Source organism: Agelaius tricolor, unplaced genomic scaffold (assembly GCF_023055355.1).
Source record: "Agelaius tricolor isolate 1412-34295 unplaced genomic scaffold, bAgeTri1.0.p SCAF_3, whole genome shotgun sequence".
NCBI classification, from domain to species: domain Eukaryota; kingdom Metazoa; phylum Chordata; class Aves; order Passeriformes; family Icteridae; genus Agelaius; species Agelaius tricolor.
In genome coordinates, this window is record NW_027269263.1 from 51,562,249 (window position 1) to 51,579,123 (window position 16,875).

The following is a 16,875-nucleotide window of genomic DNA, read 5'->3' on the forward strand; positions in this document are numbered from 1 at the left end:
GATTTCCGCGTCAGCCCCACGCGCGCACCGGCCGCGGGCGCTCGTTGGTCGAGGCAGAGGAGCGAAGGGACGTGGTCCAATCAGCGCCCGCCACGCTCCGGACCAATGGGAGCCCCCCGCGTGCCCTGAGAGCCGGGCGGGGTCGAGATGCTGGAGCGAGCGCCGCCGCCATCATGAGAAAGGGCAAGCACAGGCTCCATAGGGGCTTCAGAACCGCGCGCCATTTGTATTCGGCAGCCGCCTCAGAGACCTTCTGCCTCCGGGGGCGTGCCCTGCCCTCACCCAAGATGGCCGGCGGGGGAGGCGGTCACGTGCTCGCGGGGCTGGCGCTGCCGCTCCCGCGCTGCCGGCGCCCTCTGCGGGGCGGCCACGTGGGCGCGCGCGCGGTGAGTGCGGGAGCGGCGGCGGACGCTGCTCGGGCCGGCGGTGCGGGCGGGCGGGGAGGGAGGGACGGGGCAGCGGGAGAGCCGCCAGCTGCCGTGCCTTTGCTGCAGCCCGGCCAGAGGGCGTTCCCGGTAGCGCCGCCGGGCGCTGCTTGGCGCCCGCCCCAGCTCTCCGCCTCCCGGGCGCGGGAGCTGTGGCGCGGCGGGAGGGAGGGAGCGCGGCCGGGCAGGGCAGCCGCCTCCTGAGGGTGTGCGCGGGGCGCGGTGCCTGCCCCTGCCGCGGGGGCCCGGCGGCCTCGGGGCGGCGCCGGCGGCTGCAGGAGCGGCGGGCGGTGTTTGTCTCGGCCCGGAGCCCTCATGGAGCCCCCTCACAGGAGCGACCTGGCAAGGGCGGCGCTTCAAACCCGCCCTGGAGCGCACCTGCGGGGCTGGGCTGGGCTGGGCTGGGCGGGTGGGGGTCCGGGTGCCCCTGCGGGGACCGGGAACGCTGGGGGCGCGGGGAGGGTGGTCGGGTTGGATTTGGAGAGGTTTGGGTAGGTTTCAGTCGAGAGCATTCTGCAGGTTTCTTCCTCGGCCCCAAGAGTGCCATTTCTTTCTCTATCGCTCTGTCGTAGCTTTGTGTCTGGTAGCGACCCACACTGTATTTCCTGCCTCAACCTCTTCTGTTTTTATCCCTCTTAGTTTTTTGGGTTTTGGTTTTTTTTTTGTTTTTTTGTTTTAGCCAGTCTCGAAACTCATGAGGAAGTGTATATAAGAATAGTAACTGCAGTCTTTTCCTAATACAAGGGAAAAAAAGCAATCCCAGCAACTAAAAGGTTTAAATCTGACCTCATTGAGGTGTTAACTCTATATCAAACTTGGAAGAGCTATTCAAACATAGGAAAAAAGCCATGGAAATTTAAGATAAGATATAGTGGGTTTGCCAAAGCTAGATCAAGCCCAAGAGAGAAGACCTTATGCTGGGGTGTGCTTGGTGGTTCTGCTTAGATTCCTCCATGCGAGGAAGTGAAATGACTGCGGACACATTTAACATGCAGTTTGGCTGCCAGACTCTATCACAGCTCTTCTGAAGTGTGTCTGAGAAACGTAAGTGAGCTAAATATGGTAGGTTTTTCATGGAAAGAGTAAAAAATCTATGTGAACTAATGATACTTCCACTGAAAAAGTATAAAACAGCAACAAACCATTTTCGATGGAAGTTCTTCAGCTTTTTTTTTTTTTTCATGAAAATCCAATATTTTTTCCACCCAGTTTAATCCCAGGAAGAGATGAATCCTTTTTGTTTAAGACCCCTGCTCTTCTATGATTCAGTCTTCATGTAAATTCCTGGGGGGAGTCAGTGTGGCTGTGTTGTAGAGGCCTGAGGATGATTCTTCTGAAGTTGCCACAATGTAATCTGTGGACAAACCTATGTGTATTGCTTATGATTATCCTCTAAGCTTCATTATTAAATTATTTTTATTAAGTGAAAAACTGTTTCTGTGGTTTTGGCATTTAAAAATAAAAAACTGTAATTGCAAGTATTTGCTTTTTATTATAGCAAATTTATTTTAATCATCAAATTCAGTGTCCACCTGTCTTGATAAATTCCACTTGAATTTTGATGCTTGTCAGCATCAATTTTCAACAGAGCAAGTTATCTTGATTCTTGACAAGACCACTGAATTTATTAGGCTTTATCTCAGAAACCTGGATGCTGTCTTCACGCTTTGGTTTTTTATCTTCTAGCATGCTTCCCTTCAGGGAATTTCAGGATTTATAATGCATATAATTATCTCCAAGATGTACAAGTATGCTGTCGTGCTTACTTGTTTCAGGCATACAAAAGGATTGGAGTCAACAAGATTAAAAAAAAAAAAAAGCTTGTGATAAACTGTGTGTGGGCTATGTAGCTTCACTTCCATTCTGATTTAGGAAGCTGGGGACTGATTACTCATGTGGTTATCAGCTAAAGATACCAGGAGCGGGCTGTGTTGTAGATCGGTCAGAGGATAATGAGTGCACTATTTATAGGTGATAGTAACAGCTCATTGTTATGCAGATGATGTAGTTTAAAAGGAAAAAAATAGAGCTTCTTGGCACTCGGGTTCTTTTACAAGGATTTATTGAGTCCTAAAATACCTGCAGTGCTAAGAAGCTGAGAATTTGGAGTCAGGAGTACCTACCTTGCAGGTCACTATGTGGTTTCACCCGATGCATGAGCTGCTCATGCCGTGTTGCTGTGTGCAGCAGTGGATTGGTCCTGGAGTCTCCATTTTTCTCTTCAGTTAAGTTTGACCAGAATCATGAGATTCTTCTGCATTTATTGGAAGGATTCAGCAAGAATTTGTGCAATGTAAATTGCCCTGTGCAGGGACTTAGTTCCTGCCTGACACTTTTGAGGGGTCAGTCCCATGCCTCTTTTCCTGCTCCTGTGGGATGAGGATTCTGTTGTAGCATAAACCACGGTTATCCATTCTTGTAAAGAAGTAATACTAGGCACAGGTTTAAAAATCTATTCCCTCTTCCTGGGGTGAAGGGTTTGTTTAGGCTCCTGACAAGGCTCTGTCTTTGAGCTCAGGCTTAGAGCTGCAGTTACAGCCTGCAGCAGAAGCAATCATCAGAAAAAGAGATGCAATCAATGAGGTATTTAAAATAATATGCAGATACATGCAATTTACAGGAAGTGCCCAAATTTCAGGATTTATTGCTGCTCATTGTGAATACAAGGAACATGAGCTCACTTATTTTTACTAATGAGCAGCACAAACATCACTTCAGGAAAAGGTAGCTCTAGGAGGCAGTTGCTAAGTGATCCCAGGAAATCTGCCAACTATCTTGCATCTGTTTGATGGACATATTTAGACCAAAACACAGGAGAAACATCTCTAACCAAAACCCCAGTTGTATCTTAAAAGTGCTGGTTTTGAAATTTTTCTCTGTGAGAACAGAGCAAGAATAACCAAAATCTCTTGTCTTTTATTAAATTGTAAACTTAGAAAAACTTGGGAAGCTTAAAAGAACATGAAATAGATTTGCTCTGGCATCATCTGGATACATGATTTTATTGTAACGATCAAATACAACATAAATACTTCCATAAGAATAGCTCAGCAGTGTTGTGAAAGGAAGCACTAGGGAGAGTGGGCCTTCATTTCTGGGTAGAAGTGTGAAGCAGAGGTACAGAATGTCTCTTGCCATAGTGGCACGTGTGGGTGCCAGAGGGGGTTTGTCCTTCTCTGGCCAAGTCCAGCCCGAGCTGCTGGCAAACTTGGGAGATCAAAGTACTCTGTTCTCAACAATTTCTCAGCCTTATGGATCCTCTTCCACTGGTTTTGGAGCCCTGAACAAACAAGAGAGTATGTTCTAAAGACCATCTGTAAAAATCCAGTGTGCAGTTAAAGTGAGGGTACATTACCAGGCTGTCTGTCCCACTAATCACAGACATAACTGAGGTGACACTCAGCAGTGGGGCAGTATGGAGTGCAAAGGGATATACTTCCTTAGGTAGGGTCTATGTTGTCTTGAGGTTTTTTAGGTGAAAATTAAAACAATTATATTTATAGATGGTGGCATAAATTCTGAAATGCTTTTGAATATATTTTTGACTACCTTAATTCACTGAATGTAGTAAAAAATTTCTTGGATTTTTTTGACTTACTAGTCTTTGTTTGAACTTTTTGACTGCTGTAATACATTTTCCTTGCATTATCAGTCTTTTTTTTCTGGTTGTACACTTCATGCCATGTTATTTATGTAATTCATTTTTATTTTCTTTTTAATAATCATAGAATATACCTGAATTTCAAACCGAAGATGGCTCAGAAGAGGAGCTCAAGTGGGCGGTCATTCCCATTGCTGCTGCTGCTGATTGTGGTGGCCTTTGTTCATTTAACTGTCTGTCCTTTTACAAAAGTAGAGGAAAGTTTTAACCTACAAGCTATCCATGATGTGGTGTACCACCAGCTGGACTTGGATAAGGTAAATTGAAAACAATGTCTTCATTTTTGGACAGTATTAAAGGTGACAATTCCCTGCAGTATCTGTAGGATAAATGCAGTGTGAATATGATTTTTTTTCCCTTTGTTTCTAATTTGCTTATTTTAAGTAGATTCTCCTTTTTGCAGTATGACCATCATGAATTTCCTGGAGTTGTCCCAAGAACGTTCCTTGGACCAATTTTTATCGCTGCTCTTTCCAGCCCAGCAATCTACATACTTTCTGTGCTAAGAATGTCCAAGTTTTATTCCCAGCTGATAGGTATGAGAACTTTGTATCCTCAGAGATGTCACCCATTAGTGCACCAATTAAAACATTGTTTCTACATTTGGACCAATGGTTAAATTGTGATATTCTTTTCCTCAATGAAGGAAAACCCATGCTATGGTACGTGGGGCAGCATGGCCATTCAGCTCCCTCTTTGGGAATAACTAACAACACACAGAAAGTGTGTGCTAACAAATGTCAGGCACTGTAGAAAAAACAAGGGTCTCAAGTCTCTTCAGAGAGTTCCCTCCCATGTGTGCTTCAGAAAGGATTGTTAACTTTGGCATGGAAGCATTGACCTTTGTGCAGAACTACCAGACAAGTTAAAAGTGGATTAGAACAGATAAACTAAATGGAATTTTGTTTGGCTTTTTGTTTCTTTGAAGGAAGTTATATTGTGGTATCTTAAGTGTTAATCTTCAAAATATCTTCCATTACATTATATAACATGGCTATTCATCAGTGATCCATCTGATACTACTCTTTGATTCCTGTTTTTATTCTCCTGATAGTCCGAGGAAGTTTGGGGCTCAGTGTGATTTACACCTTATGGAAGCTGCAGAAAGAAGTTAGAAAACAGTTTGGAGCAACTACAGCATCAATCTTCTGTCTCATCACTGTTACTCAGTTTCATTTGATGTTTTACTGTACAAGAACTCTCCCTAATGTGTTTGCACTTCCATTTGGTAGGTATTTCATAGGAAAAAATTTAAAATCTAAAACTTCTTTTCAAATGTATCAGTAGTTAAAGCACAGGAAAAGTATGGTCAGACCAAATTGACATATCTACTTGATTGATTTGTGTGATAACAAGACTAAAAAGCTTGAGATTTCATTCTGTTTTTACCCTCTATGCTTACAGTGACTGCTTAATCAAGTTTTATTGAATCTGAGTACATGTAGGTTTTGTCAGATGGCTTTGATTAGCTAGAGTATTGGGTTCACATGTCTAATGCATAAAGCATAGAGCTATGAAAAGGGATGAGGTGTACCTGCAGTTCAAAAAAACCCAGTGAACTTGGTCTGCACAGGAAGGGACTTTCAAATGGGATTGTAGAAGAGACTCCTACTTCACCATCATCACTTTCCTCTTCTGAAGCTGTGTACAAATGCAGCAATTTCTATACTTACATTAAAAAAAAATTTAAAAAATCAATGTCAAGCCCTTCTCTACATACACAGTTTTCCCCCAGAGCTGATGAAGAGGAAGATTAATCACATGTGACAGATATTTACTGAGTCACTAAATGCTTCAGTGCAAGTTGTTCAGCTAATAACATTGTGAGGTTGATGTAAGAACCTGTACAGATGAGAAATGATAAACAAAAGCAGATGAATTGTCAGATAAAGTGTCTAGTAATGTCTCAGATAATTTTTGAATATTAAAAAATACAAGTTGTTTCATGATTTTGTACCTTAGTATTTCACGTTTTCCTTGGGATCCTGAGCAGATTACTATGTCGAGATTTAAGCTAAAGTAGAGACAACTTCATCTGTAGAGATACAGTGTGTCCCACCTAATCATGTGAATGAATTTATAGATCTTCCTCCCTCAGCAGAAGTCTGTAGTCTCATTTATGTGTTTGAAATGGGTTTGTGTTATCATGAATATAGAATGTACTTAGCCAAGAGAATAAACTAACTGCCCAGCTGATATTGAGCAATAATAATAATTATGAATTGTAGTTTGAGAAGCTTTTAGTACTCCCTTAAGGTTTGTTTTTTTTCCCCCCCACCAATAGCTATTAAATACACTGCCTAGAAAGAGTTTCCATCTGTTCCTTGTGGTTACACTTTTCCTAATTACTTAAGCATCAACAGTATAAAGCTGTGCATTATTCCAAATTACATTTCTCTAGCTAAGGAAGAATTTCTGGACTAGAAATGGTGGGAAGACCAAGAGAGGCTTGCTGGGAAGTTAGAGGAACAAGAAGATAGCATTGAATGTTACTCTTTAGAAAATAAATAGTTCAGTATGTTGAGTGATGTGTTTTGGGGTTTTTTTGTTTGTTTTGTTGTTTTTTTTTTTGCAGTGCTCCTGGCATTGACATTTTGGATACAGCAAAAGCAAAGGCCTTTCATTTGGTTCTCAGCTTTGGCAATTATAGTCTTCAGATCAGAGCTCTGCATATTCTTAGGCCTCATGCTCCTGGTGACATTATTAACTAAAAGAATCTCCATTTTCAAGGTGCTTTCCCATGCTGTTCCTGCTGGAATATTTTGGTTGGGTAAGTGTTTGCTTGGAAGAAAGCAAATGACATTAAGTTCAAGAGAAGTCTGGAGTTTTGACTGATTTATCTGTTGAGTGGCCCTTAAGGGTTCTTTTTGGGGGGTGGCAGTGGAAAGAGAGTAAGTGGGGTGTTGTGAGTTGTTATTGTTTTAGTTTGATTCTATTTGCTAATAATATGATGAGATTTTTTATTTCTTTGAAAATTTCTGTGTGAGGAAATAGATGTGTGCAGAGCAGGGAAGGCTACTGTGGCCTCTGTCTTTAGATGGTTACACTATAATGTCCTGATCTTGAAGAGGCTGAGATGTGCAAGTTGACTTCAGTACAGTTAATACCTGGCTGTAGCTACTTGTGCATAGTCTCTATTGCCATAGTGATAAGCTGAGTCCCAGGATAAAATACAACTGTGTGACAGGCAGAAATACCAAGCAGGAGGGTTGTGGGGAAAGTTGCAGTTCAGTTCTACTCCATTATTAAATTAAATTTAACAGCTTAAGTGATCTCCATGCTGCAGAGGTTGAAAAATTCCTTTGTCTCTACCCATCCATGGAAGACCTCATGTATATGCACATAAATACTCTAAGCTGCTCCACCAGCCTACCTAATTAAAAATGCTGTTGTTAGATATGTGATGGTGACCCCTGGCAGCAGAGTGCACAATAGAAACATTAAACAATTATGCCAGGTGCATTTGGAGGCACCTCATGATGTAAGAGTTTGGAGGTCCAATGGGAATTAACCACTGGCACTCCCCTTTCCTATTTGAGCAAAACCCTTAAATACTAGAGCAATTTTCACAGAGCTGAGTGGAGGAGATAAGGCTGACAATTTTGCTGCTTTCTTTTTGCTTTTCATCCCTTATTCTCATTCTCTCTCCCTCCACCTAATGAATAGTAGTTTTGTGATTGTTTTTTTAACTTAACAAAAAGCAGTTGTAGCTTTACAATAAAAATTTATTTAGTACTATTTGAAGTTAACATGAGCTTCTTATCGTTCATTACATTTAATGCTCTTAATACTTTTCTAAAACAAACCTCAATTACACCCTTTTTTCAGACCTGGGGTGGGAGTGGGGTGAATCCCAATTGGATTCATGTCTAACATGCTCCTTTAAAGGCTTCTGTTCAGAAGTGCCTCACTTCCCTGCACAACAGACATATTCAGCCTTAACTGTGGTTTTGATTGAGGCTTACAGTGCATGTTTCAGTTTATGTTGGTCTCAATGTGCTGTATGTGTTCTATTTGGATGTGTTAGTTTGCTTTTCCCTGGTTTTTAGTTCATGCAGATTTTTATCTCTTTAATTCTTTTAGGGCTAACAGTTGCTGTGGATTCTCTATTTTGGAGGCAGCTTGTGTGGCCTGAGGGGAAAGTGCTCTGGTATAACACAGTTTTAAACAAAAGTTCCAACTGGGGAGTATCCTTTGAAACATCCAGAGAAAAAGAACACTACCAGCCAAAGCAAAGACTTGATGTGACTTACTCCTGAGACTCAGGGCGTTAGATTCTACTTTTCATTATTTAAAACTTATGAGACAGTGTCTGTCCCTTAGGTGTTTCTGCAAATTGTAAGTCTCCTCTGCTTTTTCTTGCCTCTTTGTGTTCTACCAGTATAAAGCCAGGTTTCTTCCCCTTGGTGTTTCATGTTGCCCATCATTAGTGCCATTTGATGTGTCTCTGTTGGGTAATGTAAATGTAATTAAGCAACTGCTTTTAGTTCTCCAAAGATGAGACAGAAAATGAAAGGCTGGAAGAATGTGTACATAAAAAGTATACTTCATATTTGCAAAATTTGTGGATACTAATGTAATGAATAGTTACTTTACTTGTTAACAGTGAAAGCATCCTTAACTCTTTTCACCTTGAAGACCTCTCCCTTCTTGTGGTATTTCTATTCAGCCCTGCCTCGTGCTTTGGGATGCAGCATAATATTTGTACCTTTAGGGGTAACAGAAAAGAGAACTCGGATTTTACTTCTGCCAGCACTGGGCTTTATTTTCTTGTACTCGTTTCTCCCACACAAAGAGCTGCGTTTCATCATCTATACTTTCCCCGTTTTCAACATAGTGGCTGCTAAAATGTGCTCACGAATGTAAGTTCAAAATCCTGTTTGTTGGGTTTTTTCCCTCTGAAAATGCAAAAGGAAAACTATTAGTACTATTTTTATGCACTTTTTTCATCTTGACCTCTGGATCATACTGAAATATTCATGTGCTGTAGAAAGGAGTTCGAGGTCTTTGTACCCATTTGACTGCAGAGAGAAGTGGAAACTCAGAAAAGTCAAATGCTTTGATGGGACTATTTGGGAAGTCTGGAGGAGAATTGAGAGTAGAGCCCTAATTTTACTGTTAGGTTGTTACAATGCACTTTATTTACCAGAAAGGAAGACTTATTCCAGTACTCCTGAGCTGTTAGCACAGTTTACTTCAGGAGATAGTTTAATACACAGGCAAGGCTTGTGAAACATGGAGTTATAGTTCTGTTTGGGTATATTGAGAAAACAAATTGAAGTTCAGAGTTTAACTTCTTTAAAAGAGAATATATTCATAGCTGAAACACAGAAATACTTAGCTTTATTGATAAGTTTGTCTTAGTTTTATTAATGAGAGTATTCTAATTTAAATGTCACTAGAAGTTAATCTTCTAGAAATTGGTAATAAATATATGCCATACAGAGTTAATAAAATTTCTATTAATTTTTATTATCTAGAAGTGGAGTTTCTGTAAGAGTTGTGTCGCAGTAGTCACTGAGCAGTGTGAAAGAAAATAACAGTTTATTCTTCCTTGTTTTTCTCTTCCTCAACAGTCTGAATAACTACCGGAGATCCTGGCTGTACAAACTTGGATCATTCTTTATTATAATGCATCTTCTACTCAATGCTGTTTATTCAGGAACATCTTTATATGTTTCACATTTCAATTATCCTGGAGGAGTGGCAATACAGAAGTTGCATGAGTTGGTACCTTCAACAGCAGGTATGTAAAGCTGGCTGGAGGTACGTTCACCTAATCTTAATTTCAGTATATCTTTTCATGTATTGAATACTACTTCTTCAAACTAGGTACACCCATCTTCTTTGTTACTATTTTGTTAATTTATTATTAATCAGAGTGTACTTGGAAGAATTTTGAAATTGTATTCTATTTTCTTTATTTATGTAGATGTCTCTGTTCACATTGACGTGGCTGCAGCACAGACGGGAGTTTCTCGGTTTCTAGAAATCAATTCTGATTGGAGGTATGTTCTGAACGAGATATTTTCATCTGAGGACAGGAGCCTGCTTTTTCTATTTTTGCATATGCACAGGGACAAGCATTGCAAACACCATTTCTGGTACAGCATATTTATTAAACCAGCTTAAGAACAATATGAATCTTCAGAGAATTTTTGATGTCTGCAGTGCTGCCGTATCAGAAATAAAGCACTGCAGTGTTTTTTCATTGTTTTGGTTGATTCTGATTTGCCTGTACAGCATAGAATATTTCAGAGGACAAGAGGAAATGGCCTCAAGTTGTGCCAGGGGAGGTTTAGGTGTGATACTAGGAAAAATTTCTTCGTGGCAAGGGTTGTGAGTTACCATCCCTGGAAGTATTAAAAGTTTGGATATGGCTCTTGGAGCCACGGTTTAATGGTGAATGTGCTGGTGGTGGTGCTAAGGTGACAATTTGGCTTGATGCTCTTAGACATATTTTCCAACCTTAATAATTCTGGGATTCTAAAGACATCAGAAACAGCACAAAAATTGTTAGCTTACCAAACTTAATACCAATATGTTTAATGCAGCTAGGTCTGATACCCCACTAGACCTTGTGAAACAGAGCTTTCTTGGCAGAACAGTGTACATAATTATTTGTCTGAATGATGTGAGGCAATGTGAGGCTCATGTACATTTTAATATTGAAAGTCTGGTTTTATGTGGCACATCCCTCATATAGATGGCATTGAAGCTGCTGCTGTGAACACATTCATTAGCTCAGAGGGAAGGCTGTTGAGTGCTTTGTTACTAGGACCAGCAGTGATATATAGACACTTTTTTTAAAAGAGAATATTGGAATGAATAGTAGGAAACATTGTGAGGTGGCATCATTTGCTTTTCAGAATGAAAACCAAAAAGTAGGCACCTTTCTGATTTTTAAGCCTACCTCTTCAGCTGAAACATAAGGTTTTAATTTAAATGAAAATTAATTTAATGAAAATGATTCATTAGAAGGTGACACAAAGCCTCCCTTCATACTGCACAAAACATAAGGAACACAAGCAGATTTTGATTTAAGAAGTATTCTGAGCATAGAGTTCTTTTTCCCCAGTCACAGTATTCAGGACCAGATGAACATAATTTAATTACTGGTATGTTTAGAGATAAAAGTACTTTGGAAGTAAAGCAGAAGAAGGAGAGAATGCTTCCAGGGGAATAAGAAAAATCATCAATCTTCCTATGCCTTTTTATTTCCAAGCACTCTCCTGATGATGGTACAGACTGTTTAAAGCCTTCACAATTACCTATCCACTGTTTTTTTGAAATTGTTTTTTTTGTATGCTGAATCCAGAGAAAGTCTTAAACCATTAATTAGGAAGACACATTAAGCTGCTAGAGTACAAGGGATAGAATGTGCATGACAGCTAAAATGTTTCAATATTTGGGGTTTTAAAATATACTTAAATACACACACTACTCTGAATACAACTCTCTCAGTAGTGCTTCATTCCAATGAGCTTTTTGAGTTGGAGAGTGTTGGATTGCTTTGGGTTTGTAAGGCCTGGTGGGATTGGAAGGTGAATTAATAATATCCCTGTCACTGATAATGTTTCATGGTGTTACAGCTACAGAGCAGTTTCTCTCTCACTTTTATCTGTACTCAGCAAAACAAAGGTTAAAGGAAGGGCTGATTCAGCATAAAGTTTCACATTAAAAAAATCAGACAAAATCCACAACTGAGCATCATACACAGGACTACCACTTGGTCTGACAGCACAGCAGTGCAAAGTTTATTGGCACCAACTGTCCATTTTCTGGTCCAAGAAAGTGACATCCTTTCACATGGGTGAAAACTAACTTAACCTCTTCATTGACAGTATATGTCAGGTGGAAACTGATTAGGGATGGGGTGGCTGTGAAGGCTGATGATTCATCAGATAACTGCAGTCCATAAATAAAAGTGTCTTAAAGTTATCAGCTTTCAGTGGTGTGCTCAGATTAGATCTATTTGCCTCAAGAAAAATGCAAGCAATCTATTATTTTTCTTCAAAGGGTGATTGAAAGGAGCTTGATGCAGGTTCTTACAAGGAACAGGTGTTACAATCTCATCTTCAATTAGTGCAGTCTCTTTGAACCCTGAATAAATATGCTGTGTAAGCTTAAAGTATTTAAAATAATACAATTCAAAAATACATGCAGCCAGATGAAAGGCCTTTTACTTGCTGATGAAGAAAATGTGAAATTAGTAGTTGGTAAGGTTGTTACAAAGTAATGCAGTTTCTTCTGCCAGTTTGGATATATCTACCAACCTAAGGGGTATTGTGATATTTTTGGAAATAGCAGGTGAAATTAGCATGCAATTGTTTTAAAAGTAGAAAACACCTGTTCAGTGTGCAGTCTAATTCTGCATTATATGGTGTATTTAGTGACACTTATGAATTCTGTCAGCCTGGGGTCCTTCCTGAGTTGCCAAAATTTCAGTTAACAATTCACACAAAACCTCTGATTTTCTGTAAAGTACTTCCTTCAAATATCTTAAATGTTAATGACTTCCCTGTCAGGCAGCATTATAAAAATGTCAGTAGAGATTTTTTTCAGGGAATTCAGGCAGATGAGAGGCCAGGCCTGCAAAGATGCAGGGTGGATTTAATCCTGGTGCATTTAAGGGTACGTAGGGCTGGGACTGCACTGCTTCCTTACCTGTGTCTACATCTGCAAGGAAAGTCACAGCCTGAGTAAGATGCCTGTGAAATGTGTGGAAGGATTCGGGTGCCTAAGAATGGGAGCTCCAAGTGCTGGTAGAAAACAGTTCACAGAACAGGGCAACAGAAAAGGTGAAGAATGGGGCACTGCTCTTCACTGAGGTTACAGAGCCCAACAGTGGTTTATGGAGTGCTTTGGAATGAACTTACCTCTTTCTTCTCCTTTGAAGTTGCTGGAGTCAGGACTCGATCAGGCTGCCATGTCCAGTATGAATATTCTAACATTATAGAAGCTATAAATTGCACCTGACTCTCCTCAGTGAATGAACAAATAACTATTGCAAAGTAGAACCATGTCCTCATGAGACAGTGAGGGAGATCTGTCTCAATTCCTAGAAGATTAAAGGGGCTCATACAGCTCTTAAGAGATAATGAACTTCAGTTTTGGGCTTAGATTAAATGAAAACTGGCTGAAACTAGATCTTTCACATCACTGCCAAAAGCTAGATTGAACATAAATCCTTTTAAGAAATAACTCTAAGTGTACATAATGAATAGTCCTAGAACTCAGTAGTTCCTTTTTTTTTTTTTTAATTCTATATATAATTTATATGTATTCTTGTACTTAAACAGTTTATAAAAGCTGACCCAAAGTGACCTGCCCAAACATGTAGTAGATCAGGGAACTGAACTTAGAAATAACAAGTGCCAAATTAGTACTGTAACTGCCAGGCTCCTTCTTTCCTCCAGCGTTCAAGGAGGTCTCCTGCTATTCTCTGAGGCTCCCACTCTAATGTATGAGTACCAGAAGAAAAAGGTTTCTGATTAAGTACCACATAAGGTATTTTTTAGCATTACTAAAAAACCCCACAAACAAAAAAAAGCAGGAAAAAACCCAAACAAAAACAAAACAAAACCACCTCCACGTTTCTCCAAATGCAATTCTTGTAGAGTAAAACTTAAAAATTGGTCCAGTTTCCTACAATCTTAGGTTTTGGAGTCCTTTCTCCACTAAATTGAAATAGGAAACTAGTAAGAAGTTTTCTAGGAGTCGTGATGTATATCGCAGTAGCAGCAGAAAGACTTGCGTGGAATGACTGAGTCCCTACATTCTTAAAAAATACTATTTCCTCCTCCAGTACTATTTAATCAGGAGATGTAACTGAGAATGTTAGTTTATTTTTGTGTTTCATCTTGGATGCCTCTGCAATAATGGCCATCTTTAATAGGTAAAACAAGGAATAAAAATAAATCTTCTTTGTTCTTTACAGGTATGACAAAAGAGAAGATGTTAAACCAGGAGACCAGTTGATGTTTTCTTACACACATATACTGATGGAAACAAATCCTCTTCAAATATCACATTACAAGACAACCCACAGGCCACTGGCAAATATACCTGGCATCAGTAAAATTGGGTTGAACCTTACTGCACTACCTCCTTTTACTTTAAACTTGAAACCAAAATTAGTACTGTTGGAAAAACTTCCTCTATCATCTTGACTGTGAATTTTAAGTAAGTCTTTTGATGTGCTTTTGCTGATGAGTGAACTATATAAGACAGCAGCAAATTGTCATTCCAGCACTGCAACTCAGCTTCTATGGAGAGGCAGAGAAAATCTCTGTACCAGTTGGTATTGAGCTCTGTCCTGTTTCTTACAAATAATACAGTGCATTCCTAGTCAGTATATGCTCAGTATACTGAGTTGTATTGTTAGATATGTTTGAGAGAGGTTGCCTTCAAGTTTAGTGGTATTAAGTAAAACCTGTCTACTTGGTTTGGTAGTCTGTTTCATCATGTAGCACAGGTATGTCCTAATTGTCCTGTATAAGATACAAAACCAACAGGTTTGTGCTAGGGCAATAATTTAATATGTAATCTATGTGTGCAGAGTTGTATTACTTTATGTATCTGCAGGATTGTAACCCCCTCAGCTGTCAGATTGCCAGTGTGAAACCCAATGGTGTTATAAACATAGGAAAGCCATATTCATCGTTGCTTCGTCATAATGCCTAATTGTGCCCTGTAGGCTCCCAAACTAATGAAACATTCACTTAAAAAGCAGTTGGACCTCTTCACAAGCACTGCTTCATAACAGATTTGAGTACTAAGGATGATTATCTTCATTCCAACAGCTCATGAAAAAGCAGTAACTTGGATTTCCCGAGAAAAAGAATCTTTAAAATAATCTTTCCCCTCTTCTGCTGTAATGGTTTCTTAATTTTCAGTGTAAAAATTACCTATGAAAATGCCCACTTTAAGATACGTGCTGTTTTCCTTTTTTTTATTAAGTTTGGAAAGGAGTACTCTAATGTGCCATGTGTTGCATTATATAAACTCTAGGGTAAGATTGCATGCTCTGTAGTTTCTTTATTAGATGTTTTTGTTAAGGATGTCTGCATAGATTGCTGAATGGAACAAGGAAAAAAGGTTAGAATTCTGGTTAGGGCCAGTTGTTAAATTACAGAAGTTCCATTAGTGTAAAATGTCAGAATCATTGAAAGTATCATGGGCAGAAAACTATTCCTTGCTGACTGAAAACTTGAGTAAAGTATAATTATGGAATAAAGTGGTTTGGTTTTTTTTTGTTTGTTTTGTTTGTTTTCTTTTTATTCTTAAATTTGCTTGATTCAGGAACTACCTTTACCCTGTGTATATTTCAGTTTTTAGAACCATGTTTTCTTTTTGTCATCTAGATTATGTATCAGTGGAACTGATCTGGTGGGGTGGGGCCTGCTCCCTCGAGGGTGGCTGTTGTTGCCCAGGCTTCCTTGGCCTGAGCAGATCTGGCAAAAGCAACCTGCAGAACTTGTTGGTCCAGTCTCTGGCCGCTCTTGAAATTTAAATCATTCAAGTATTTATTATCTATTTGACTTGTCTTTGGAAGAAAACCTACCCTCCTCCAGAGCCAGTTTGAACATCAAACAATTCACAAGAGACAGAAGGAAATACATGTGCAAATAGCTGCAAATTTGGAACCACACAAAGGAAAACTTTTAAGGATGTAGGTAGGCCTTCATGTTAAGGCTAATCATTGACTAACTCCCCCACACTGGAATCCACAACTCAAGAACCCAAACTAAAATTTATCCTGCCCAGGTGTATACAAATGTCTGTGTGGATGCTCCAGCTTTCCAAATCCCTGGCTGTCAGAATCCCTCTGCAGGAACTTGCTTCTATCACCTACAGAGAAAACCTAGGGCCACTGAACTCAACTATTCTGCTTGCAGAATAGGCATCTCAAGCTGTTGTCTGAAGTGGCAGTGAAGACGTACACGAGGCATTTGAAGAGTTTCATCTTGCTGAATTTCATCCTCACATCATACAGTCCTTCCACAGACTTACTCTGCTGTGTGGGTGCTGCTACCTGTGGGACTTAAACCAGTGATGGTGTTCAGCTGTGGAGCTCAGGTCTACTACTGTTCACAGCCTCATCGCCCATAGAAATAGAAGCAATCAGCTCAAACCGGGCTTTTACTCTATTTGTTTGGGGTAGAGAAAGATAAAATACATATAGGGAGACAGGAAAGAGATACTGGATTGCAGTTTTGAAGAGTGTCTGAAGTTTATTTGTGTCCTGTTACATCTTGTCCTCCATGTGTGGTTATTGAAAGTGCTTAGTTTGAAAATCTGCAACTTTGGTTTTGTGGCTAAAAGGGCTAGATTGTGACCCAGGCAGTGCATGGAGCACCACAGTACCTGAGGCTGTATGACCTCTGTAACAGCATGTATCAGGGCAGGTTGAAGTTGGATAATAGGAAAAGGTTCTTCACCCAAATGATGGCTGGGCACTGGAACAGGCTCCCCAGGGACATGGTCACAGCACCAAGCCTGACAGAGTTCAAGTATACGTGGTGTGTCTCTTGGAGATGTCCTGTGCAGGACTAGGAGTGAACTTTGATGATCCTTGTGTGTCCTTTCCAACTCACGTATTCCTTTCTAGCTATGATTTTATGGGTAACTGCCTCAGACACAGGCCATGAATATCATGGTGGCCCTCACCTGAAATAAGCAGGGGCAGCTGGCAAACTGGGATGAAGATTACTGCAGTTTTTCCCTAAAGGCTGTTTGAATAAAACAAGCAATCCTTGGAACAGAAACTAAAGCCCTCTCTCCTTA

At 40.2% G+C, this 16,875-nt stretch overlaps 1 protein-coding gene across 3 annotated transcripts; it reads left to right on the forward strand.

Annotated features, from left to right (window-relative positions):
* The first annotated feature begins 133 nt into the window (after positions 1-133).
* ALG12 (ALG12 alpha-1,6-mannosyltransferase) lies at positions 134-15,340 on the forward strand. Of its 3 annotated transcripts, none has more exons than XM_071423837.1 (10): positions 134-386; positions 4,154-4,343; positions 4,490-4,622; positions 5,141-5,314; positions 6,662-6,856; positions 8,170-8,273; positions 8,725-8,948; positions 9,663-9,832; positions 10,019-10,094; positions 14,027-15,340. In XM_071423837.1, the coding sequence occupies exons 2-10, from the start codon at positions 4,179-4,181 to the stop codon at positions 14,256-14,258; spliced, it is 1,473 nt and encodes a 490-aa protein (XP_071279938.1). In that variant the 5' UTR covers positions 134-386; positions 4,154-4,178; the 3' UTR covers positions 14,259-15,340. The 3 variants fall into 3 exon arrangements, with proteins under 3 accessions (XP_071279938.1, XP_071279939.1, XP_071279940.1); XM_071423838.1 differs by lacking the exon at positions 134-386 and adding an exon at positions 880-1,469; XM_071423839.1 differs by lacking the exon at positions 134-386 and having other exon boundaries at positions 4,160-4,343; positions 4,474-4,622.
* The last annotated feature ends 1,535 nt before the right edge of the window (positions 15,341-16,875 follow it).

Coding starts and splice junctions, on each gene's coding strand:
- ALG12 (XM_071423837.1), top strand. CDS start 4,179: ATGGCTCAGAAGAGGAGCTCAAGTGGGCGGTCATTCCCATTGCTGCTG. Junction 4,623..5,140: donor GTTTTATTCCCAGCTGATAG/GTATGAGAACTT, acceptor TTCTCCTGATAG/TCCGAGGAAGTTTGGGGCTC. Junction 9,833..10,018: donor GTTGGTACCTTCAACAGCAG/GTATGTAAAGCT, acceptor TTATTTATGTAG/ATGTCTCTGTTCACATTGAC.